This window comes from Schistocerca piceifrons, chromosome 7 (assembly GCF_021461385.2).
Source record: "Schistocerca piceifrons isolate TAMUIC-IGC-003096 chromosome 7, iqSchPice1.1, whole genome shotgun sequence".
Lineage (NCBI taxonomy): Eukaryota > Metazoa > Arthropoda > Insecta > Orthoptera > Acrididae > Schistocerca > Schistocerca piceifrons.
In genome coordinates, this window is record NC_060144.1 from 571,604,495 (window position 1) to 571,624,076 (window position 19,582).

General features: G+C 43.3%; 1 protein-coding gene across 1 annotated transcript in view; it reads right to left on the reverse strand.

The window, feature by feature from the left end:
- The window catches only part of LOC124804732 (hemocyte protein-glutamine gamma-glutamyltransferase-like), a 383,610-nt gene that overhangs the window by 236,176 nt on the left and 127,852 nt on the right, over positions 1-19,582 (reverse strand). Inside the window, exon 7 of the mRNA XM_047265026.1 lies at positions 8,365-8,625. Within this exon, the coding sequence (XP_047120982.1) occupies positions 8,365-8,625 (261 nt within the window). The remainder of the gene's footprint in view (positions 1-8,364; positions 8,626-19,582) is intronic.

Genomic DNA, 19,582 nt, shown 5'->3' on the forward strand with positions numbered 1-19,582 from the left:
GTTTAGACTGGCGTAAAACATGGCCTATTCCTTGCCGTAGTGTCACTAGTTTCCACGTAAAGTTGACTAAACAGTGTGCCAATCAAACTGCCGCAGCATCAGAATAAAAAGACTCATATTTAATCAATTTTACTCCATTTTTGCTTGTCATACCTGCAGGAATTGCCTCACAGAGATCTGACGTTCTTTCACAGGAAATCCTTTAGGTTTATTTAAAAAAACAGAGTTTTAGTCTGTGTCTCGGAGATTATAAAAATGTGTTGGTCTTCATTGCTGCTCCGATGGTCGTTATTCGTATCGATGAAAACAGATGTAAAATCTCTGCCTCGAATATAAAGTTATTTAAGATCAAATAGTCAGGAAGCGCACCTGATTCCAGTAGCAGATGTTACGACCGTCGAGTGTGGGTATCTTTTGAAGCTACTTAGTGAAAAGTGACCAAAAAGAGACTTACAGGATGATTGGAAAGTTTTTTCCTCACGCGTTTTAGAGTATTTGTATTACACACAATTCTTTTTTCTACAAAAGCACATCACTCCATTTGAATGAATGATTTTGACAGCCATCTGTTCACTTTTATGTATTTCATTGGCTTCCCTGATTACGAAGATATTCTTCAACTCGTCTTTCAAAGCTCTCAGAGAGCGCTGCACTCTCTTCAGGGCTGACTCCTGAACACGTGCTATAAGCTGGTCTCTGTTGCGTCGACGAGGCTGTTTGAAGACTGCTTCCTGTAGTCTGGCCCATTAGCGCTTTGTAGGGCTTGGGTCCGGACTGTTTCCGGCCCAGCCATCCCAAACAACAGGCAACGCTCTCTTCAGAACACCACTGTCTGGATTTTGAAAAAGACCGTTCTGAACTGCTTGAGTATAGAGAGGAACTATCTTTTCCCTATAATAATCACCATTGAAGATCCATACGTAATTCAGTTTTTCCATACCTATAAATGTCGTCACCGACTATATCTTCAATCCTTGCTTTGGTCTATAGACTGGGGAAATTTTTTCTGGTTAATTTGTACGGATTCTGGCATTTTGTTTGTTGAGATTTACCTAAAGCTCTATTGAAGACTCGTCTGTAAACAGAATGCGCATCCGCTTCCTCTTTCCTTCAGGGATGGCATTGCAGAAACTGTCAGACATTATTCTTTCACAAAATTCCTGACGACCAACAATAATTTTTTTTTTCTGGCAGCATGTGTTTTGTTGTTGTACGTAAGTTTGTTTTCCCGAGGACTGTTTACTATTTACATCTTTTACAACTATTCTACCGATGGTGTTCTGTCTCTGTTCCTAGCCTTCTGCGAAATTCAGATGTTTGGCGATTGCCCGAGTTGTTCAAATGTTCAAACGTGTGTGAAATTTTGTGGGACTTAACTGCTAAGGTCATCAGTCCCTAAGCTTATACACTACTTAACCTGAATTATCGTAAGGACAAACACACACACCCATGCCCGAGGGAGGACTCGAACCTCCGCCGGGAACATTTACCGAGTTTCCCAAAGCCAATTTTATCGTTTACCGGCATGTATTATTTTATTTTCAATGTTTGCTGTGAGTTTTGTTGGTCGTCCAACTCCGTTGCCGTCACTTACACTACAATAGCCTTTATTAACTCAGAGCGTAGCGGTTTTTGGATCAATACCCATTTTGATGCTACACGTACCACTAGCATGGAGATCTTGAAGTTAGGAACGAACATGTTTACGTTTGGGTCCCATTTTTAGCGAAGTCCTCAAAAATGACTACAAACACTAGTAAACATAGAGCAGTATACAAACATAAAAATTAATTTAAGTAACGAATGAGCAAATCCAGTAGCATGAGGAAAATTTTGACTTTAACATAGGTGTCTTTCTTTAACTTCACAATTAAAATTTAGAAATTACATTAATTATTTTTCTGTTCTTTCATTAGGACAAAACAAAAGGATCGTAAACAAATAATTGAGTCACGAATTTTCTTTAACTTACGACGTACAGGTGTGTTGAATTTACGAAAATGAACTACTTAAAAGAAATGCGCCACCATAATAACACTCGCCAGTAGCAGGCAAATAACTGTGGGAATGTGTTCGCTACGATTCATCAAGTGAAACAGACTGGCGTGAAGTTCGTTTGGAATAGGGGCAGTCGCTGGCGGATGCTGTTTTGCCCTTGCGCTTCGCTTCGCATCAGAATTGCTCGCGATTCGAGCGCTACGTTACGTTAATGAGCAGATCGTTGGTGGAGAACACGGCGAATGGATAGACAGAACTGCAAGGCCAGACGTCAGACGGCCTAATGATGCCATTACGATCTCTCATGTGCGGTTAAGTGCCACCAAAGCGATCCAAAGCACCGCGAATTATGCATGACACCCCTCAATGAGCTTCCGTCGCTTGTTGCTTGTACATACGGTCCATTTATCAGGAGCAGAATGGGTTGTAATAGGCTCGAAAATACACTCGAGTTTATGAAAATACGAAACTCAACAAGGATATGTGTGGCTGAAATGAACGGCTTTTCACGCAGCTGAGGGCTTAACATAACATATTTCCAAGAGGGGAAATAATACTATCTTGTTACAATCGATGATAATTCGATAGATTCAGCAGACTTTTCATAATGAATGTTCACTGTCAGTTCAGATGGAATGAAATGAACACTGAGCAAAGTGTAATCAGCGTTTCATGCCCTTAGAGTCCTGTCACGAGTGCATAACAAGTGCCTCGTAGTTACGAAGAAAGAATGAATCTACATCTACATTTATACTCCGCAAGCCACCCAACGGTGTGTGGCGGAGGGCACTTTACATGCCACTGTCATTACCTCTCTTTCCTGTTCCAGTCGCGTATGGTTCGCGGGAAGAACGACTGCCGGAAAGCCTCCGTGCGCGCTCGAATCTCTCTAATTTTTACATTCGTGGTCTCCTCGGGAGGTATAAGTAGGGGGAAGCAATATATTCGATACCTCATCCAGAAACGCACCCTCTCGAAACCTGGACAGCAAGCTACACCGCGATGCAGAGTCTGCCACTTGAGTTTGCTAAACATCGCCGTAACTACATTTTCTAAGGACTTTCCCAATGAATCTCAACCTGGCACCCGCCTCACCAACAGTTAAATTTATATGATCATACTCCCAGATATTTTACAGAAGTAACTGCTGCCAGTGTTTGTTCCGCTATCATATAATCATACAATAAAGGATCCTTCTTTTTATGTATTCGCAATACATTACCATTGTCTATAGAGGATTTAGAGTCTATAGACGATTTAGAATCTTGTCAACAACGGATTAGGGAAGGAAATCGATCGTGCTCTTTCAGAGGACTAACCCCGCACTTGCCTAAAGGGCAGTTTGTGGGCCCTATGCGGTCAATGCTAAATAAGCCAAGTTTATGTAGTTTTATCTCTGGAACCGATGAAGATAACAATCAAAAATTTTAGAGGTAATTTGTCCGTTGTTTATGTCTACAGAAGCAGAAGTAAGAGATAAAATACAAAACAACCCGATTTATAATTTTTTTTAAAAATTATGTCAGTTTTTATTGTGATATACTTGTACACGTAAGCCCCTAGGTACATACCTATTCAAAACAGTGCCATGATTGTGCTTCAGTAGGTACAGAACATTGTAATAAAACAGGTCACAAATTATCGAGTAGCTATCACAAGCAGTTTTTGATGTATAGGTACATAAAGTACAAAAGAAGTCTCTTTCAGAAAATCGCGCTTTAAATTTACAATGATAAAAGCTCACTCATATTTTTAAATTAGGGCTTAAAAGCACCCAGCAGCTTGATCAGCGCCATCTTGTTATCCGCCCTCCTTCTCTAAAGCAGCTTCCGCGTCGTTGACCTTGCCTCTTTGGTGGCGAACTCGGCTGCACCCTGGGCGTCGACATGTCTCGACTTGGTGTAATAATTTCGACTTCCTTATAGTACGACAGCCTAGTGCCTGTTTGTTGCTCATGAGACCCTTCAAAACCTCTGGAAATTCGTCAGTATCGTTTTGATACACTCTGTATGCAAACAAACGTCTAGACAGAATTTTCACTGCCGTGGGACGACGTCACTGAACTAGCTGACTACTACCTAGCTGTGCTGCATCTGGATTGTTTATATCTACCACATTAAATTGACGGATTGATTTTCAGCAAGAAAAACGTAAGAGAGAGCGTTTCTAAGCGGCGAAAGATATTTTAGAAGCAAATCGGGAACTAATTTTTCTGAGCCTAGCCCCTCCCTCCTTTCGTACGAAGTAGATGACGGGTTGCACGCAACGCAAGAGCGCCGACGCACTGCCACATCTGTGGGGCCTAACTGATACAAAAGAACGCCTAGCACAGATTTCAAATAATTTGGTGCATATCCATCGCTTCAGGGTGGAGGGGGGGGGGGGGGGAGGGGGGCAGCGGCGACCGTAATTCACTCCAAAAGCAGCACTATTCCGATATACGTCATTGTAGAAGCATCGTTTGCTATGTTCAGAAATTATATGTGTAAAGATACGGGACAAAATGTGTGTATGTCGAGCTTGGTGTATTCAGAAAGCATAAGAAGGTAACTCAGGTAAGAGTCAATTTTCGGCTATTGTTTGAGATGTTGTACCCTACGTGTGTGAGATTTACTAGCAACTGAGACCCTGGGTAAACCGACTGCCGTTCACTCCCAAATATGCCTGTGGACTACCATACATGTGTAGTTCTGTAACGAGAATATGCTCAGAAGAGCGATGCGCATAAACGCTCGGTGATCACTTAACACACTCGTTGAGAACTCTGGCCTGCACATGAGACTTGATAAATATTGGGGGCAGTCGTCTGAAGTGCCGGAATTTGTTAGAATTTGAGGCCTTTTCTGGGCCTCTCTGGCCACCTTGGGAGCTTTGACACCTGACGTGGTATGTAGACAACCCAACCTCTCTCATGAAGTTAATGATTGGATAATGGCAACAGCAATATGTGAGACGGGTAACATCTAATCGTTCTTGGCAGTGACTCACCAAATCCAAGGAAAGAATCATCACCAACAAGAGTGCTGGAACATCAATACAAGGAAACAGGCTGTGGACCTGGGAAAAGCGGGAAGCTTGGGTTCCAACGCCCCGGCGACAATGACGTCATTACAGACGAAGCATTAGTTCAGGCTCTAGAAGGATGGTGAAGTAGAGCTGTCTCATGTCTGTCAAAGGAAACACCCAATTTTTACCTTTAGCAATTTCGAGAAACCACGGAAAATCCTAAATCTGGACGGTGCCTGTTCGCCGGAGTACACGTTCATTGTCTTCAAATTGTGTCACATTACTCAGCGAGAAACTGCGGTACACTGTGCTCTACTGTTGGTAGGTCTGGCCAAAATCGATATTGGATTCAAACTTATTGTATGGATGCCTGTAAAACAGCACCTGCCCATGGTTTCGTGTGAACACAGATTGGCCGTTTTATTACCGTCAGTTGGAGTCTAAAGCTGCTCCTTTATGGTGGTTCTGAACCGTTAGAAGATAGATTTTTCTTGGGATGGTTTCTGAGGCGGTTAGATGAAGCTAGTAATAGGGATGTCCATGCTGAAAAACCGACAGATCGCTGTAACTCCTACGAACAATGATGTTTCGTTTGTTACAAGCTATGTAGCTTTGAGCTGCATCTCAGAAACTATGAAGGCCTATTGAAAATAAATTTAAAAAGTGGTAAAAAATGGAGTGAACAGTAGTCGTGCTGTTGTCAGTCCTCCATTGCATGAAGACTTCTCTTACCGCTCGACTACTGATCGATCTGGCGTTTCAGTCGACGAAGCTTCCTGGCATATTCAAACTGTGTGCCCGACCGAGGCTCCAATCCACGACCTTTCCCGTTTGCGGTCAAGTGCTGTACCGACTGAGCTACCCAACCACGATTCACGACCCCTCCTCGCAGCTTTACTTCAGCCAGTACCTCATCTCCACAGAAATTGTCCTCCGAAATCTGCAGGACTAGCACTACTAGAAGAAAAGAGATTGACGAGACATAGCGTTACTACGGCCTGGGAAATGTTTACAGAATGAATTTTTCACTCTGCAACGAAGTGTGCGCTGACACAATTCAGGAAACATGCCTAGGCTGTGACCAAGCCCTGTCCGCTGTATAGTTTCCCCCAGAAGTTACAGTCCTGCAAGTTTTGCAGGAGATTTTCTGCGATGTTTCGAAGGTAAGAGATGAGGCGCTGGTGGAAGCGAATCTGTGGGGACGGGTCGTGAGTCGTGCTTGGGTAACTCAGTCGGCAGAGCAATTTCCCGCGAAAGGCAAATGTCCCGAATTCGAGCCTCGGTCCGGCAGACAGTTTTAATCCGCCCGGACATTTAATATCAGGGTACACTACGCTGCAGAGTGAAAATTTTATTCTGGATTTTAGTTGATGTTAGCAGTTAAGATGGAGCCACACTTGTTTGTGAAATGATACTCGTGTAATTTACGAGTGTCGATAGTCACCACGTGAGATTAGCTCTTGAGCACTTCGAAACCGACTGTGATTGGTGAAAAACATTAAATACAGCTACATGAAGTGAATATTATAAAAAAACAGAATAAATGATGTATTATTCTCGGGGAGAAGTGAATATCGTCTGACATTCTCAAGTTATACCAGCAAGGTGGTAGGTCTAAGATGCAAGATAATTGTCTAAACAATTGGAACCGGCAACTTAGACAACAATTAACGATAGTTACAAATGTTGTTGTTGTGGTCTTCAGTCCTGAGACTGGTTTGAAGCAGCTCTCCATGCTACTCTATCCTGTGCAAGCTCCTTCATCTCCCAGTACCTACTGCAACCTACATCCTTCTGAATCTGCTTAGTGTATTCATCTCTTGGTCTCCCTCTACGATTTTTAGCCTCCACACTGCCCTCCAAAGCTATATTGGTGATCCCTTGATGTCTCAGAACATGTCCTACCAACCGGTCCCTTCTTCTTGTCAAGTTGTGCCACAAACTCCCCTTCGCCCTAATTCTATTCAATTACCTCCTCATTAGTTATGTGATCTACCCGTCTAATCTTCAGCATTCTTCTGTAGCACCACATTTCGAAAGCTTCTATTCTCTTCTTGTCCAAACTATTTATCGTCCATGTTTCACTTCCATACATGGCTACACTACATCAAATACTTTCAGGAACGACTTCCTGACAGTTAAATCTATATTCGATGTTAACAAATTTCTCTTCTACAGAAACGCTTTCCTTTCCATTGCCAGTCTACATTTTATATCCTCTCTACTTCGACCATCATCAGTTATTTTGCTCCCCAAATAGCAAAACTCATTTACTACTTTAAGCGTCTCATTTCCTAATCTAATTCCCGCAGCATCACCCAATTTAATTCGACTACATTCCATTCTCTTCGTTTTGCCTTTGTTGATGTTCATCTTATATCCCCCCTTCAACACACCGTCCATTCTGTTCAACTGCTCTTCCAAGTCCTTTGCTGTCTCTGACAGAATAACAATATCATCGGCGAACCTCAAAGTTTTTATTTCTTCTCCATGGATTTTAATACCTATTCCGAACTTTACTGCTTGCTCAATATACAAATTGAATAAATCGGGGAGAGGCTACAACTCTGTCTCACTCCCTTCCCAACCACTGCTTCGCTTTCATGCCCCTCGACTCTTGTAACTGCCATCTGGTTTCTGTACAAATTGTAAATAGCCTTTCGCTCCCTGTATGTTACCCCTGCCATCTTCAAAATTTGAAAGAGAGTATTCCAACCAACATTGTCAAAAGCTTTCTCTAAGTCTACAAATGCTAGAAATGTAGGTTTGCCTTTCCTTAATCTAGCTTCTAAGATAAGTCATAGGGTCAGTATTGCCTCACATGTTCCGATATTTCTACGGAATCCAAACTGATCATCCCCGAGGTCGACTTCTACCAGTTTTTCCTTCGTCCGTAAAGGATTCGCGTTAGTATTTTGCAGCTGTGACTTATTAAACCGATAGTTTGATAATTTTCACATCTGTCAACACCTGCTTTCTTTGGGATTGGAATTATTATATTCTTCTTGAAGTCTGAGGGTTTTTCTCCTGTCTCATACATCTTGCTCACCAGCTGGTAGAGTTTTGTCACGACTAGCTCTCCGAAGGCCATCAGTAGTTCTAATGGAATGTTGTCTACTGCCGGGGCCTTGTTTCGACTCAGGTCTTTCAGTGCTCTGTCAAACCCTTCACGCAGTTTCGTATCTCCCATTTCATCCCTCATCTACATCCAGTTACAAATAACATTTCTATTTTTTATTACACATTTCACTGAGTAAGAGCTATTACTAAAAAATCCTGTTACCGCTGATTAGTAACACACTTGATGGTACTTAAAATGTGTGAACGAACTGTAACCAAGTACTCTTGGGGGGTACTCACCAGTGCTGAGTTCCTGCGGGGTGGGGTCGATCGCCTGCCAGCCGCCGTAGCCCTTGGGCAGGTCCGGACGAGCCATCCACACGTCGGTCCACACGTGATAGTTCCACACCGAGTCCATGTCGAAGTTGGGGTTGTTGGGGTCTTCGTCCATCTCGTTGTTCTCCGCGTCGTAGTAGCGGTCGATGGTCAGCGACTCGTTGGCGTCGTGCGCGGACACCAGGTTGGAGACGACTCGCGCCGGCATGCCGAGGGCGCGGCACACTGCCGAAGACCAAAGGGACACTGTCAGCGCGTGACGCGGCAGCGGGCGTCGCACGTCCTCCGCACATTCGAAGCAGGTACCAGGTGATCAAAAAGTCGGTATAAATTTGAAAACTTAGTAAACCACGGGAAAATGTAGATAGACAGGTAAAAATTGACACACATGTTTGGAATGACATGGGGTTTTATTAGATAAAAAAAAAGTTCACAAAATGTCCGACAGACGGCGCTGGATAGCAAAACGTCAGTGACTGCTCATGACAATGGTGTATAAAAGGAGCTGTAATGAGAGAGAGAATCAGATGCCACAGCAGTCGCAGCATGTTGACGTTACCTGAAAAGGCGCTTTTAGTTCAAAAATGGCTCTGAGCACTATGGGACTCAACATCTTAGGTCATAAGTCCCCTAGAACTTAGAACTACTTAAACCTAACGAACCTAAGGACATCACACACACCCATGACCGAGGCAGGGTTCGAACCCGCGACCGTAGCAGTCCCGCGGTTCCGGACTGCAGCGCCCGAACCGCACGGCCACCGCGGCCGGCGGCGCTTTTAGTGAAGCTGTATTATCAGAATGGGGAATGTGCTAATTCAACGTTACGATCCTATCACCTTAGGTAGGGGATTCGAAACGGGTAAAGGTCCGTTGACAAATGCAGCTGTGGCCAGAATGGTTTCGAAGTTCGAAGCCACGGGTTGTTTAGACGATAGACCCCGTAGTGGCCGACCGAGCACAAGGCGTAATGCTGCTGAGACAGTTTAGGAAGAAATGGAGACCGTAGCGGGTTCGTCTACGCACGGGGAAGTCAGTGCTCGTGCAGTCGCACCTCGCACCGGCAATCCATGCACTACAGTTTAGTTGGCACTGAGGAGTACCCTCCGATGCTATCCGTACAAAATCCATCGGCATCATGAACTGTTACCTGGCGATTTAGAGAAGCGGAGGGCATTTGCGGTGTGGGCGGTTCAAAAGATTGGTTGAGTAACGTGCTGTGGACCGACGAAGCTCATTTCACGCTCCGAGGGTCTGTCAACGCCCACAACTGCAGAATTTGGGCTACCGAAAATCCTAGAACTGTCGTGGAAACTCCATTGCACGACGAGAAAGTCACGGTATAGGTTGGATTTACCACATATACCGTTATCGGGCCTTTTTTCTTCGAGGAAATGCTTGATTCTGGTTTTGTAATTGCTACCGTGATGGGTGAGAGGTACGCCGATATGTTACAGAATCGCATCATCCCCAGCCTGGCTGATAAACACCTGCTGGTACGTACGATATTTATGCAGGATGGCACTCCACCCCATATTGCTAGACGCGTGAAAGTTCACTTCCCCAGACCTCAGTCCGTGCGATTATTGGCTTTGGGGTTACCTGAAGTCGCAAGTGTATCGTGATCGACCGACATCTCTTGTGTTGGTGAAAGACAACATCCGATGCCAATGCCTCACCGTAACTCCGGACATGCTTTACAGTGTTGTTCACAACATTTTTCCTCGACTACTGCTATTGTTGAGGAATGATGGTGGACATATTGAGCATTTCCTGTAAAGAACATCATCTTTGCTTTGTCATACTTTGTTATGCTAATTATTGCTATTCTGATCAGATGAAGCGCCATCTGTCGGACATTTTTTGAACTTTGGTATTTTTTTGGTTCTAATAAAACCGCATGTCATTCCAAGCATGTGTGTCAATTTGTACCACTCTATCTACATTATTACGTGATTTTTTCAGTTTTCAAATTTATAATGACTTTTTGATCACCCGGTAGATTACGTGGTGAATCAGAAGTGCGAGGGTGGTTGTATAAGGAAGGTAGCAAGAAGTCTGATACAAATATCCCGTGCGAAATCAGCTCCATGTCTAGATAGAAGAGACGATCAGTGATTTCGAACGCCGCCGGTAGGCTTTGACGGATACACAATCGGAGATTGACGTGTGAAGTGTAATAAGTTTTTTGTGTATAAAATGAAGTGCCAAGCAGCCATTCGTCGCCAATTAATCGCAGTTTATAGAGCGAGTGTAATATCACGAAAGCAGGTATCGATTTCGTGCCAGGAAACTGATAAGGCAAGGCTCCGGACCATTACCAGTTGACGTACGGTCTATGACGCCAACAATTTGGACGTGTGATTAATACTGGTTCTTAACTTTGGCTACACCGAACTCTAGCCAGCAGGTGTGGCCGAGCGGTTCTAGGCGCTTCAGTCTGGATCCGGGCGACCGCAACGATCGCAGGTTCGAATCCTGCCTCGGGCATGGATGTGTGTGATGTCCTTAGGTTAGCTAGGTTTAAGTAGTTCTAAGTTCTAGGGCACTGATGACCTCCGCAGTTAAGTCCCATAGTGCTCAGAGCCTTTTGAACCATTTTTTGAACCTAACTTTAAATCCTCTCACCCATTGTGGGCCTCGACCATCAGTGATCGGTGTACTGTGAGTTGTTCTTGACGAAGATGATGGGGGTAAACATCGAAAGCTCGAGGTCTCACCATGAACTGACGCGACAAAAAGCCCGAGAATGTTTTATACAACATTACCGTCGCGAAGGACTCCGTTTTCATCAGTCAGTGGTGTTTAAGTCCAGCAACTGACCTACTTGTTACTACACACGATTACGTTGGCTGTGGGCAGCCTAATTTAATTTGGTTTAAGTACTTTTTAATATCGCCCTTCCGCCAGAACTAATTCGTTCATGTAGTAACTATTGTTATTATTAGAACTGCGCTTGTGCGAAGAGTTATTCTGTTGCCTGGGCGTTGATCCGGAAATCATTTGTTCTTGCTGTAATTCGGCCTTCAGCCAAAGTATTGTTTCTTAGTTGGGCATTCAGCCCGCAGATCACATTCACCAGAAAGGTCCTTGCATTTACTTGCAGGATATAAAATTCGTATTTTTTTACGTTTTGAGAATCGTTCTTGCCAGTTGGTCATGGAAGTAGCACAGAAGATGAAAAGTGGTTGCATCCTGTGACACTCTAGATGAACGAAGCATTAATGTCAAGGAGCCCTCCCATCAAGAAAATGTCAGAATATCGGTATCCGAGCTGAAAATTATGGCCACAGTCTTTTGAGACATGCAGGTTGACTGATCCTACGAAATACTCGAAAATCGGAACCTGACCTGGAGAATCGAAAATAGCGGCTTCTTTATAAACATCAAGAAAACATAGTAACTAAACGGAGAACTCAGACTAGCGGTATCGTCATCACGAAAAACCAGCTAGACCGCGAAACTATAAAGTTTAAATGCGTCTGCTCTTTTACTAGTTCAGATGACGAGGTGATCGTACATTCGCGAGCAGGAACTAATGCTGTCGGTGTCAAGAAAGAACCCAACTAAAACTTTATTGTCTCGTGATTCTGGCAGAGCTTCTAAAAGACTCAGAATGTTCATTAGCGCAAAAACATATGAAGAAATGCTGTATGGGGTAGGGAAGATAATTCTGTACGTTACTGATTCATGGGTGCCACAAGGCTGTACCAGATGAGAAACGAACGTGTCAGGGTTGAGGCGTCGTTTTCTGTAGCTGTGTAGTCAGTGTGCCTGAGTGCGATGTGGAGGAGCCGGGTACGATTCCCGGTTCTGCCACGCAGTTATCCCTGGCGGGAGAACTGGAACCGCGTGCACTCAGCCACTTTATGCCACCTGGGTTATCTACTTGGCCGCGTGGTAGCGGCACCACTTCTGCTACGCCAGCACTAGCGAATGTATATACACTGAAGAATTATTCCCCAAAGTATTACGCGTGAACTCCAAAAAGTAACGATTGTGCGAGCGTTTGAAGGCGAGGGTTCACGGCACGCCTCGGCGTTAGAAAGTTTCCCGCCCACGCTCCCTTTATTGCGTCTGTGAGATGTTTAGGGCTCATTCAAATGGTGCAAATGTTTACCAATGTCTCGAACACATAGTAGACTTTCACTTTTCTCATGTGCGCCCCCTGGTAGACGCTCAGTCAGCTGTTCCGTGGCTGAGTTAGCGTCAGTCGGCGTCATTCCGAGATGAGTGGTTTTACTGTTCGGCGTAAAGGGAAAACCAAATTTGTTTGATATTTTTCACGTGTAATGCACGTGGCAAATGCCCTTCAAATCAAAATCGGCGATTAAATGCGCCGATTCTATGAAGATAGAGACGCCAGTGGCGAAGCGTTTAGCGACGAAAAGGACTTTGAGGACGAAAATGAGGGCTTATCAGGTAAAAATAGCAGAGACCGGACATCTTCTAGACGGGGCGATAGTTATTATGTACCAGGCATCGATGATATCCGGTAAGGTTCAACCTTTGTCCTTTTTTTTTATACGATAAATACGTGTCAAACTTTAAAGAAGTCTTTCTCAAAACCATAGTTTTCGGCATGGTTGCCGTCACCCAGGCTACAATTTTCTTCCGATTTTAATTACTTTTGGCCCCCCTTGAAACAAATTGAACTCTCCTCATTTCACCGTAACCGATTTTCTTATGTTGTTAGTATTTTTTTCGCCCAAAAAGAAGGGCTCCAAAAATGGCTATTTTCTTCAAATATGTATAATTTCGTTTTTTTTTTTTTTTTTTTTTTTTGGTGAACTAAAATTACCAGTACATCTGTAAAGATGAGGGTGATATGTTAAATTCATGTTTCGAATAACCACAACCGGAGTTATAGCGGCAATCGTCGATCTAGCTCCTTTCAGAGCTGCCTCGGGAAAAATCACAGTTACACAGCGAACATATTAATATATACTAAGATGGTATCTGTTCTTAGCTGCTTACAGGCGTTGACATACGTCAACGGGAACAGCTGAAAATGTGTGCCCCGACCGCGACTCGAACCCGGGATCTCCTGCTTACGTAGCAGACGCTCTATCCATCTTTTTTTTTTTTTTTTTTAGAAAAACAAATAAAATCCTCTCGGGTATGAAAATAAAAGACGACGTTCTTCATAAAATAACACAATATCCTTTGAAAACGTAAAACATAAAAGGTAGCTATATTTCCGCAACGGCCTTCTTTTGTATTTTTATGTTTTTTCTTAACGTAAATGAGTATACAGTCTCACCACCAGCAGCAATTTTTTTTTTTTTTGGGAGCACAAGAGAAAGAAAACAAATAGGCTGCAGATAGAGAGCTATGTGTGAAAAGAATAAACATGTGTAAGGAGAAAAAAAAACTTAGAAGAGGAGGAGAAAAGAGAAGTGAAATAAAATAGGAATACTTTCCGCGCCATGCTCCACTTTGGCGCGCCATCAAAACAAAATGCATTCTATCATTGACCATTGAAGGGGAACGTGGGATCGTCCAGTCTTGGCTGGCACCGTTCGTTGAGATTCCAGCTTTGAGGTGGGTTGGTGAAAATGCTCTGTAAATAGTTCGCGAAAGTGGCCCGATAGTGTCGATGCCGGCGAAGGGTGTGGTGATGTAGTCCATCTGAGCCACCGAGGACACAGGGGATACCGCGACTGCAGGGGTTTTTCTCTGGCACGCCTCCCGCGAAACCCACATTCTCAGCGTATTGTCCCGCACTACATTCGTAGTGCCCCCGCCCATTATCTTTCAGATAGATAGAGCGTCTGCCATACAAGCAGGGGATCCCGGGTTCGAGTCCCGGTCGGGGCACACATTTTCATCTGTCCCCCTTGACGTATGTCAACGCCCGTAAGCAGCTAAGGGTGTTCATTTCATTGGAAGATATTAATATTTTTCAATAAAAAATACCAATAAAAACTTCGATGTATGCTTTATTCATTGCAGCAAACCCCTTTTGTCTACTATATTCCAGTATGGAAGAAAAAAGGTCCTGAATTTGAGCAGCAGTTTCGTCCCTCAGCCTGTCGTTCCCCCATAAGTGGCTGTCGTTGGTTGCCGTTTTATACGGGGCAGTGTAGAGGAGCCGGCCAGTAACTGGGGATGGGGAAAAACGACCAGTTAAGACCTGTACCGGTAATTTAGTTCTGCATAACCGGTATTTTCCGCTATTTGTTTGGTCTCGGTTATAACTGGTGTTTTTATTTTTTACTAAAAACCGTATAAAAAAACCACAGTATCAATTACCCATAGCAGTAGCTCTAAAATTATTCAAATAAGTCCTTTTTAAAGAGTCAGTAATTTTTAGTCGTAAAATTTGCATTGCTTTGAAGTACTGCGCTATTGTACAAAATTATTCTAATAACAATACCGACAGAAGCGAGCAACAAACACATGGCATAAGAACTGTTACAGCATTTCTCAGACACTAATGTATCTGTTAGCACGTGGTGTGGCCTGTTAGGTGGTACACGTGTACATGCAGCGTGAAAGACTTGCCGAGTGAGGTCTATGTGGTAGTTTGTCACTGCTATCGTCGGACGTCAGTTGTCTTACAGAATGGCACCATACCTAGTCTGGAAGTGTGTAACGAAGTGCGAGATCAGTGACGTAAAATGGTCCATTTTCTTTAAAAAATTAAAATGGGACGAGCCACAACCGACTTGTAATATAATACAAGCAGAAGACGTAAAACCTAACGGTTCACTCATAGTTTACAATGAAAATAGAAAGCAGCTGTTCTGCTGCCTGTGTCTACATAGAATCACCTTACCTGCTTGTAGCCCTAAATACGGACAAATTAACTCTAGAAAAAGAATTTTTCAACTACAGTTTTCGCCTTTTAGGACTGTCTATTCGTAATGTCCCGACAGTGGTATGATCCCCGATTACGGCATGATTTTTCAGCAGAGCTTCAAAAAATTAGACTCAGTAGGAGAATATTGGTGATTTTGAATAGTAGTCAAACGCCTACCACATTTCGAGAAAAGCAATGAATGGTGGGCGTACTAAGTTTTATTTGCATATTTCGCTTAATATTTTGATGCTATGTATCTTGAAACTCAGAGAGTGAAAATGTTCCAACCTTTCTTCGATTTCTATGGTTACTACAGAAAGTAACAGGAATAAAAAACCGAAAATCGGTTATTTCAGAAACCGTTTATTCTGAGCAGTTTTGATAGCCAGGTTGAACTGGAGATTATTTATTTTATGTATTTATTGCCAAATTATAGACCTGTTACCTGCATTTTTAAAACAGGTCGTACATCTTATAATTTTGGTTTTTATTGCAGTTTTCTTTTCTTTGGTTTTATCAACAACATTTACAGAGGATAATACTTTTCAAAATAACAATAATTTCGGGCTGAAATATAAATAATTTTTTTAAAGAACATAAAAAGATGATAGGAAAGACGAGGTATTTGTTAGTGCCATCACCGATTGTGACTGACGGTGAATACCTCGGAATGGTTTCTTCGAGATGTTGACCGCCAGTCACACACGCACACACACACACACACACACACACACACACACACACACACACACACAAACGGTTATTGGTAGAGAAATAGTATTTCTGATCTATGTATGCAGATCCTATGTATTGCTGATCCTATGTATTAACTTCAGGTGCCTATCCGTGTACAACATTTGGTGATTTCTTGGCTAGATCACCAGCACCTTATGCTTATTGACTATCACACCTCCTGTTCCTCCTTATTGTCACTATCGTCTCTGTGACTGTGGGCAGATTGTCACTTTGTGGACATTCTTGTTACGTTGCATAAACGCATGTCTACGTTTAAATGTGCACATTCTTCTTCATTTCTTATTGCCGTGGAAACGAGTATATCTATCTCTATTTCTATGTAGTCTAAATGTAGTGTATGTTTATTGTTCACGTATTGCACGCAGAAAAGTAGTGTGTGTTCTGGGGAGCCTTATTTCCCACTTGCACCAGTACATGTAGGTGTCTGCTCAGATTCACGCGGTTTAAGTGCGTGGGATAAGGTCCATGTCCGTATAAGAAATGTACCATACTGCGGCTGGGATAGATATGTTTCATTCTCAACCGCTCCCTTATGTCACGGAGGTAGTCAGTCTACGTTTCTTGTCACTTACATCCCACTCACAATTCTATATATCCAAACGCCAACTGTATCGGCACACCGGTTATTGTGTCTACCTTATCTAGTCTCCCCATTTTTAAGCAACACCTTGCAGCTGCTCTGTATTTGATCGTGATATCTATGGGCCCGCCGGAGTGGCCGTGCGGTTCTAGGCACCACAGTCTGGAACCGGGCGACCGCAACGATCGCAGGTTCGAATCCTGCCTCGGGCATGGATGTGTGTGATGTCCTTAGGTTAGCTAGGTTTAAGTAGTTCTAAGTTCTAGGGGACTGATGACCTCCGCAGTTAAGTCCCATAGTGCTCAGGGCCTTTTGAACCATTTTTTGAACCTAACTTTAAATCCTCTCACCCATTGTGGGCCTCGACCATCAGTGATCGGTGTACTGTGAGTTGTTCTTGACGAAGATGAAGGGGGTAAATATCGAAAGCTCGAGGTCTTACCCTGAACTGACGCGACAAAAAGCCCGAGAATGTTTTATACAACATTACCGTCGCGAAGGACTCCGTTTTCATCAGTCAGTGGTGTTTAAGTCCAGCAACTGACCTACTTGTTACTACACACGATTACGTTGGCTGTGGGCAGCCTAATTTAATTTGGTTTAAGTACTTTTTAATATCGCCCTTCCGCCAGAACTAAGTCGTTCATGTAGTAACTATTGTTATTATTAGAACTGCGCTTGTGCGAAGAGTTATTCTGTTGCCAGGGCGTTGATCCGGAAATCATTTGTTCTTGCTGTAATTCGGCCTTCAGCCAAAGTATTGTTTCTTAGTTGGGCATTCAGCCCGCAGATCACATTCACCAGAAAGGTCCTTGCATTTACTTGCAGGATATAAAATTCGTATTTTTTTACGTTTTGAGAATCGTTCTTGCCAGTTGGTCATGGAAGTAGCACAGAAGATGAAAAGTGGTTGCATCCTGTGACACTCTAGATGAACGAAGCATTAATGTCAAGGAGCCCTCCCATCAAGAAAATGTCAGAATATCGGTATCCGAGCTGAAAATTATGGCCACAGTCTTTTGAGACATGCAGGTTGACTGATCCTACGAAATACTCGAAAATCGGAACCTGACCTGGAGAATCGAAAATAGCGGCTTCTTTATAAACATCAAGAAAACATAGTAACTAAACGGAGAACTCAGACTAGCGGTATCGTCATCACGAAAAACCAGCTAGACCGCGAAACTATAAAGTTTAAATGCGTCTGCTCTTTTACTAGTTCAGATGACGAGGTGATCGTACATTCGCGAGCAGGAACTAATGCTGTCGGTGTCAAGAAAGAACCCAACTGAAACTTTATTGTCTCGTGATTCTGGCAGAGCTTCTAAAAGACTCAGAATATTCATTAGCGCAAAAACATATGAAGAAATGCTGCATGGGGTAGGGAAGATAATTCTGTACGTTACTGATTCATGGGTGCCACAAGGCTTTACCAGATGAGAAACGAACGTGTGAGGGTTGAGGCGGCGTTTTCCGTAGCTGTGTAGTCAGCGTGCCTGAGTGCGATGCGGAGGAGCCGGGTACGATTCCCGGTTCTGCCACGCAGTTATCCCTGGCGGGAGAACTGGAACCGCGTGCACTCAGCCACTTTATGCCACCTGGGTTATCTACTTGGCCGCGTGGTAGCGGCACCACTTCTGCTACGCCAGCACTAGCGAATGTATATACACTGAAGAATTATTCCCCAAAGTATTACGCGTGAACTCCAAAAAGTAACGATTGTGCGAGCGTTTGAAGGCGAGGGTTCACGGCACGCCTCGGCGTTAGAAAGTTTCCCGCCCACGCTCCCTTTATTGCGTCTGTGAGATGTTTAGGGCTCATTCAAATAGTGCAAATGTTTACCAATGTCTCGAACACATAGTAGACTTTCACTTTTCTCATGTGCGCCCCCTGGCAGACGCTCAGTCAGCTGTTCCGTGGCTGAGTTAGCGTCAGTCGGCGTCATTCCGAGATGAGTGGTTTTACTGTTCGGCGTAAAGGGAAAACCTAATTTGTTTGACATTTTTCACATGTAATGCACGTGGCAAATGCCGTTCAAATCAAAATCGGCGATTAAATGCGCCGATTCTATGAAGATAGAGACGCCAGTGGCGAAGCATTTAGCGACGAAAAGGACTTTGAGGACGAAAATGAGGGCTTATCAGGTAAAATTAGCAGAGACCGGACATCTTCTAGACGGGGCGCTAGTTATTATGTACCAGGCATCGATGATATCCCGTAAGGTTCAACCTTTGTCCTTTTTTTATACGATAAATACCTGTCAAACTTTAAAGAAGTCTTTCTCAAAACCATAGTTTTAGGCATGGTTGCCGTCACCCAGGCTACAATTTTCTTCCGATTTTAATTACTTTTGGCCCCCCTTGAAACAAATTGAACTCTCCTCATTTCACCGTAACCGACTTTTTTTATGTTGTGAGTATTGTTTTCGGCCAAAAAGAAGGGCTCCAAATATGGCTATTTTCTTCAAATATGTATAATTTCGCTTTTTTTTTTTTGCAGGTTCTTTTTCGGTGAACTAAAATTACGAGTACATCTGTAAAGATGAGGGTGGTATGTTAAATTCATGTTTCGAATAACCACAACCGGAGTTATAGCGGCGATCGTCGATCTAGCTCCTTTCAGAGCTGCCTCGGGAAAAATCACAGTTACACAGCGAAGATATTAATATATACTAAGATGGTATCTGTTCTTTCGGACATGTCCGAAAGAACAGATACTATCTGTGACCATGCAGCTCGTTAGAATGAAATTACAAAGAAATGAACAGCCTTAGCTGCTTACAGGCGTTGACATACGTCAACGGGAACAGCTGAAAATGTGTGCCCCGACCGCGACTCGAACCCGGGATCTCCTGCTTACGTAGCAGACGCTCTATCCATCTTTTTTTTTTTTTTTTAGAAAAACAAATAAAAACCTCTCGGGTATGAAAATAAAAGACGACGTTCTTCATAAAATAACACAATATCCTTTGAAAACGTAAAACATAAAAGGTAGCTATATTTCCGCAACGGCCTTCTTTTGTATTTTTATGTTTTTTGTTAA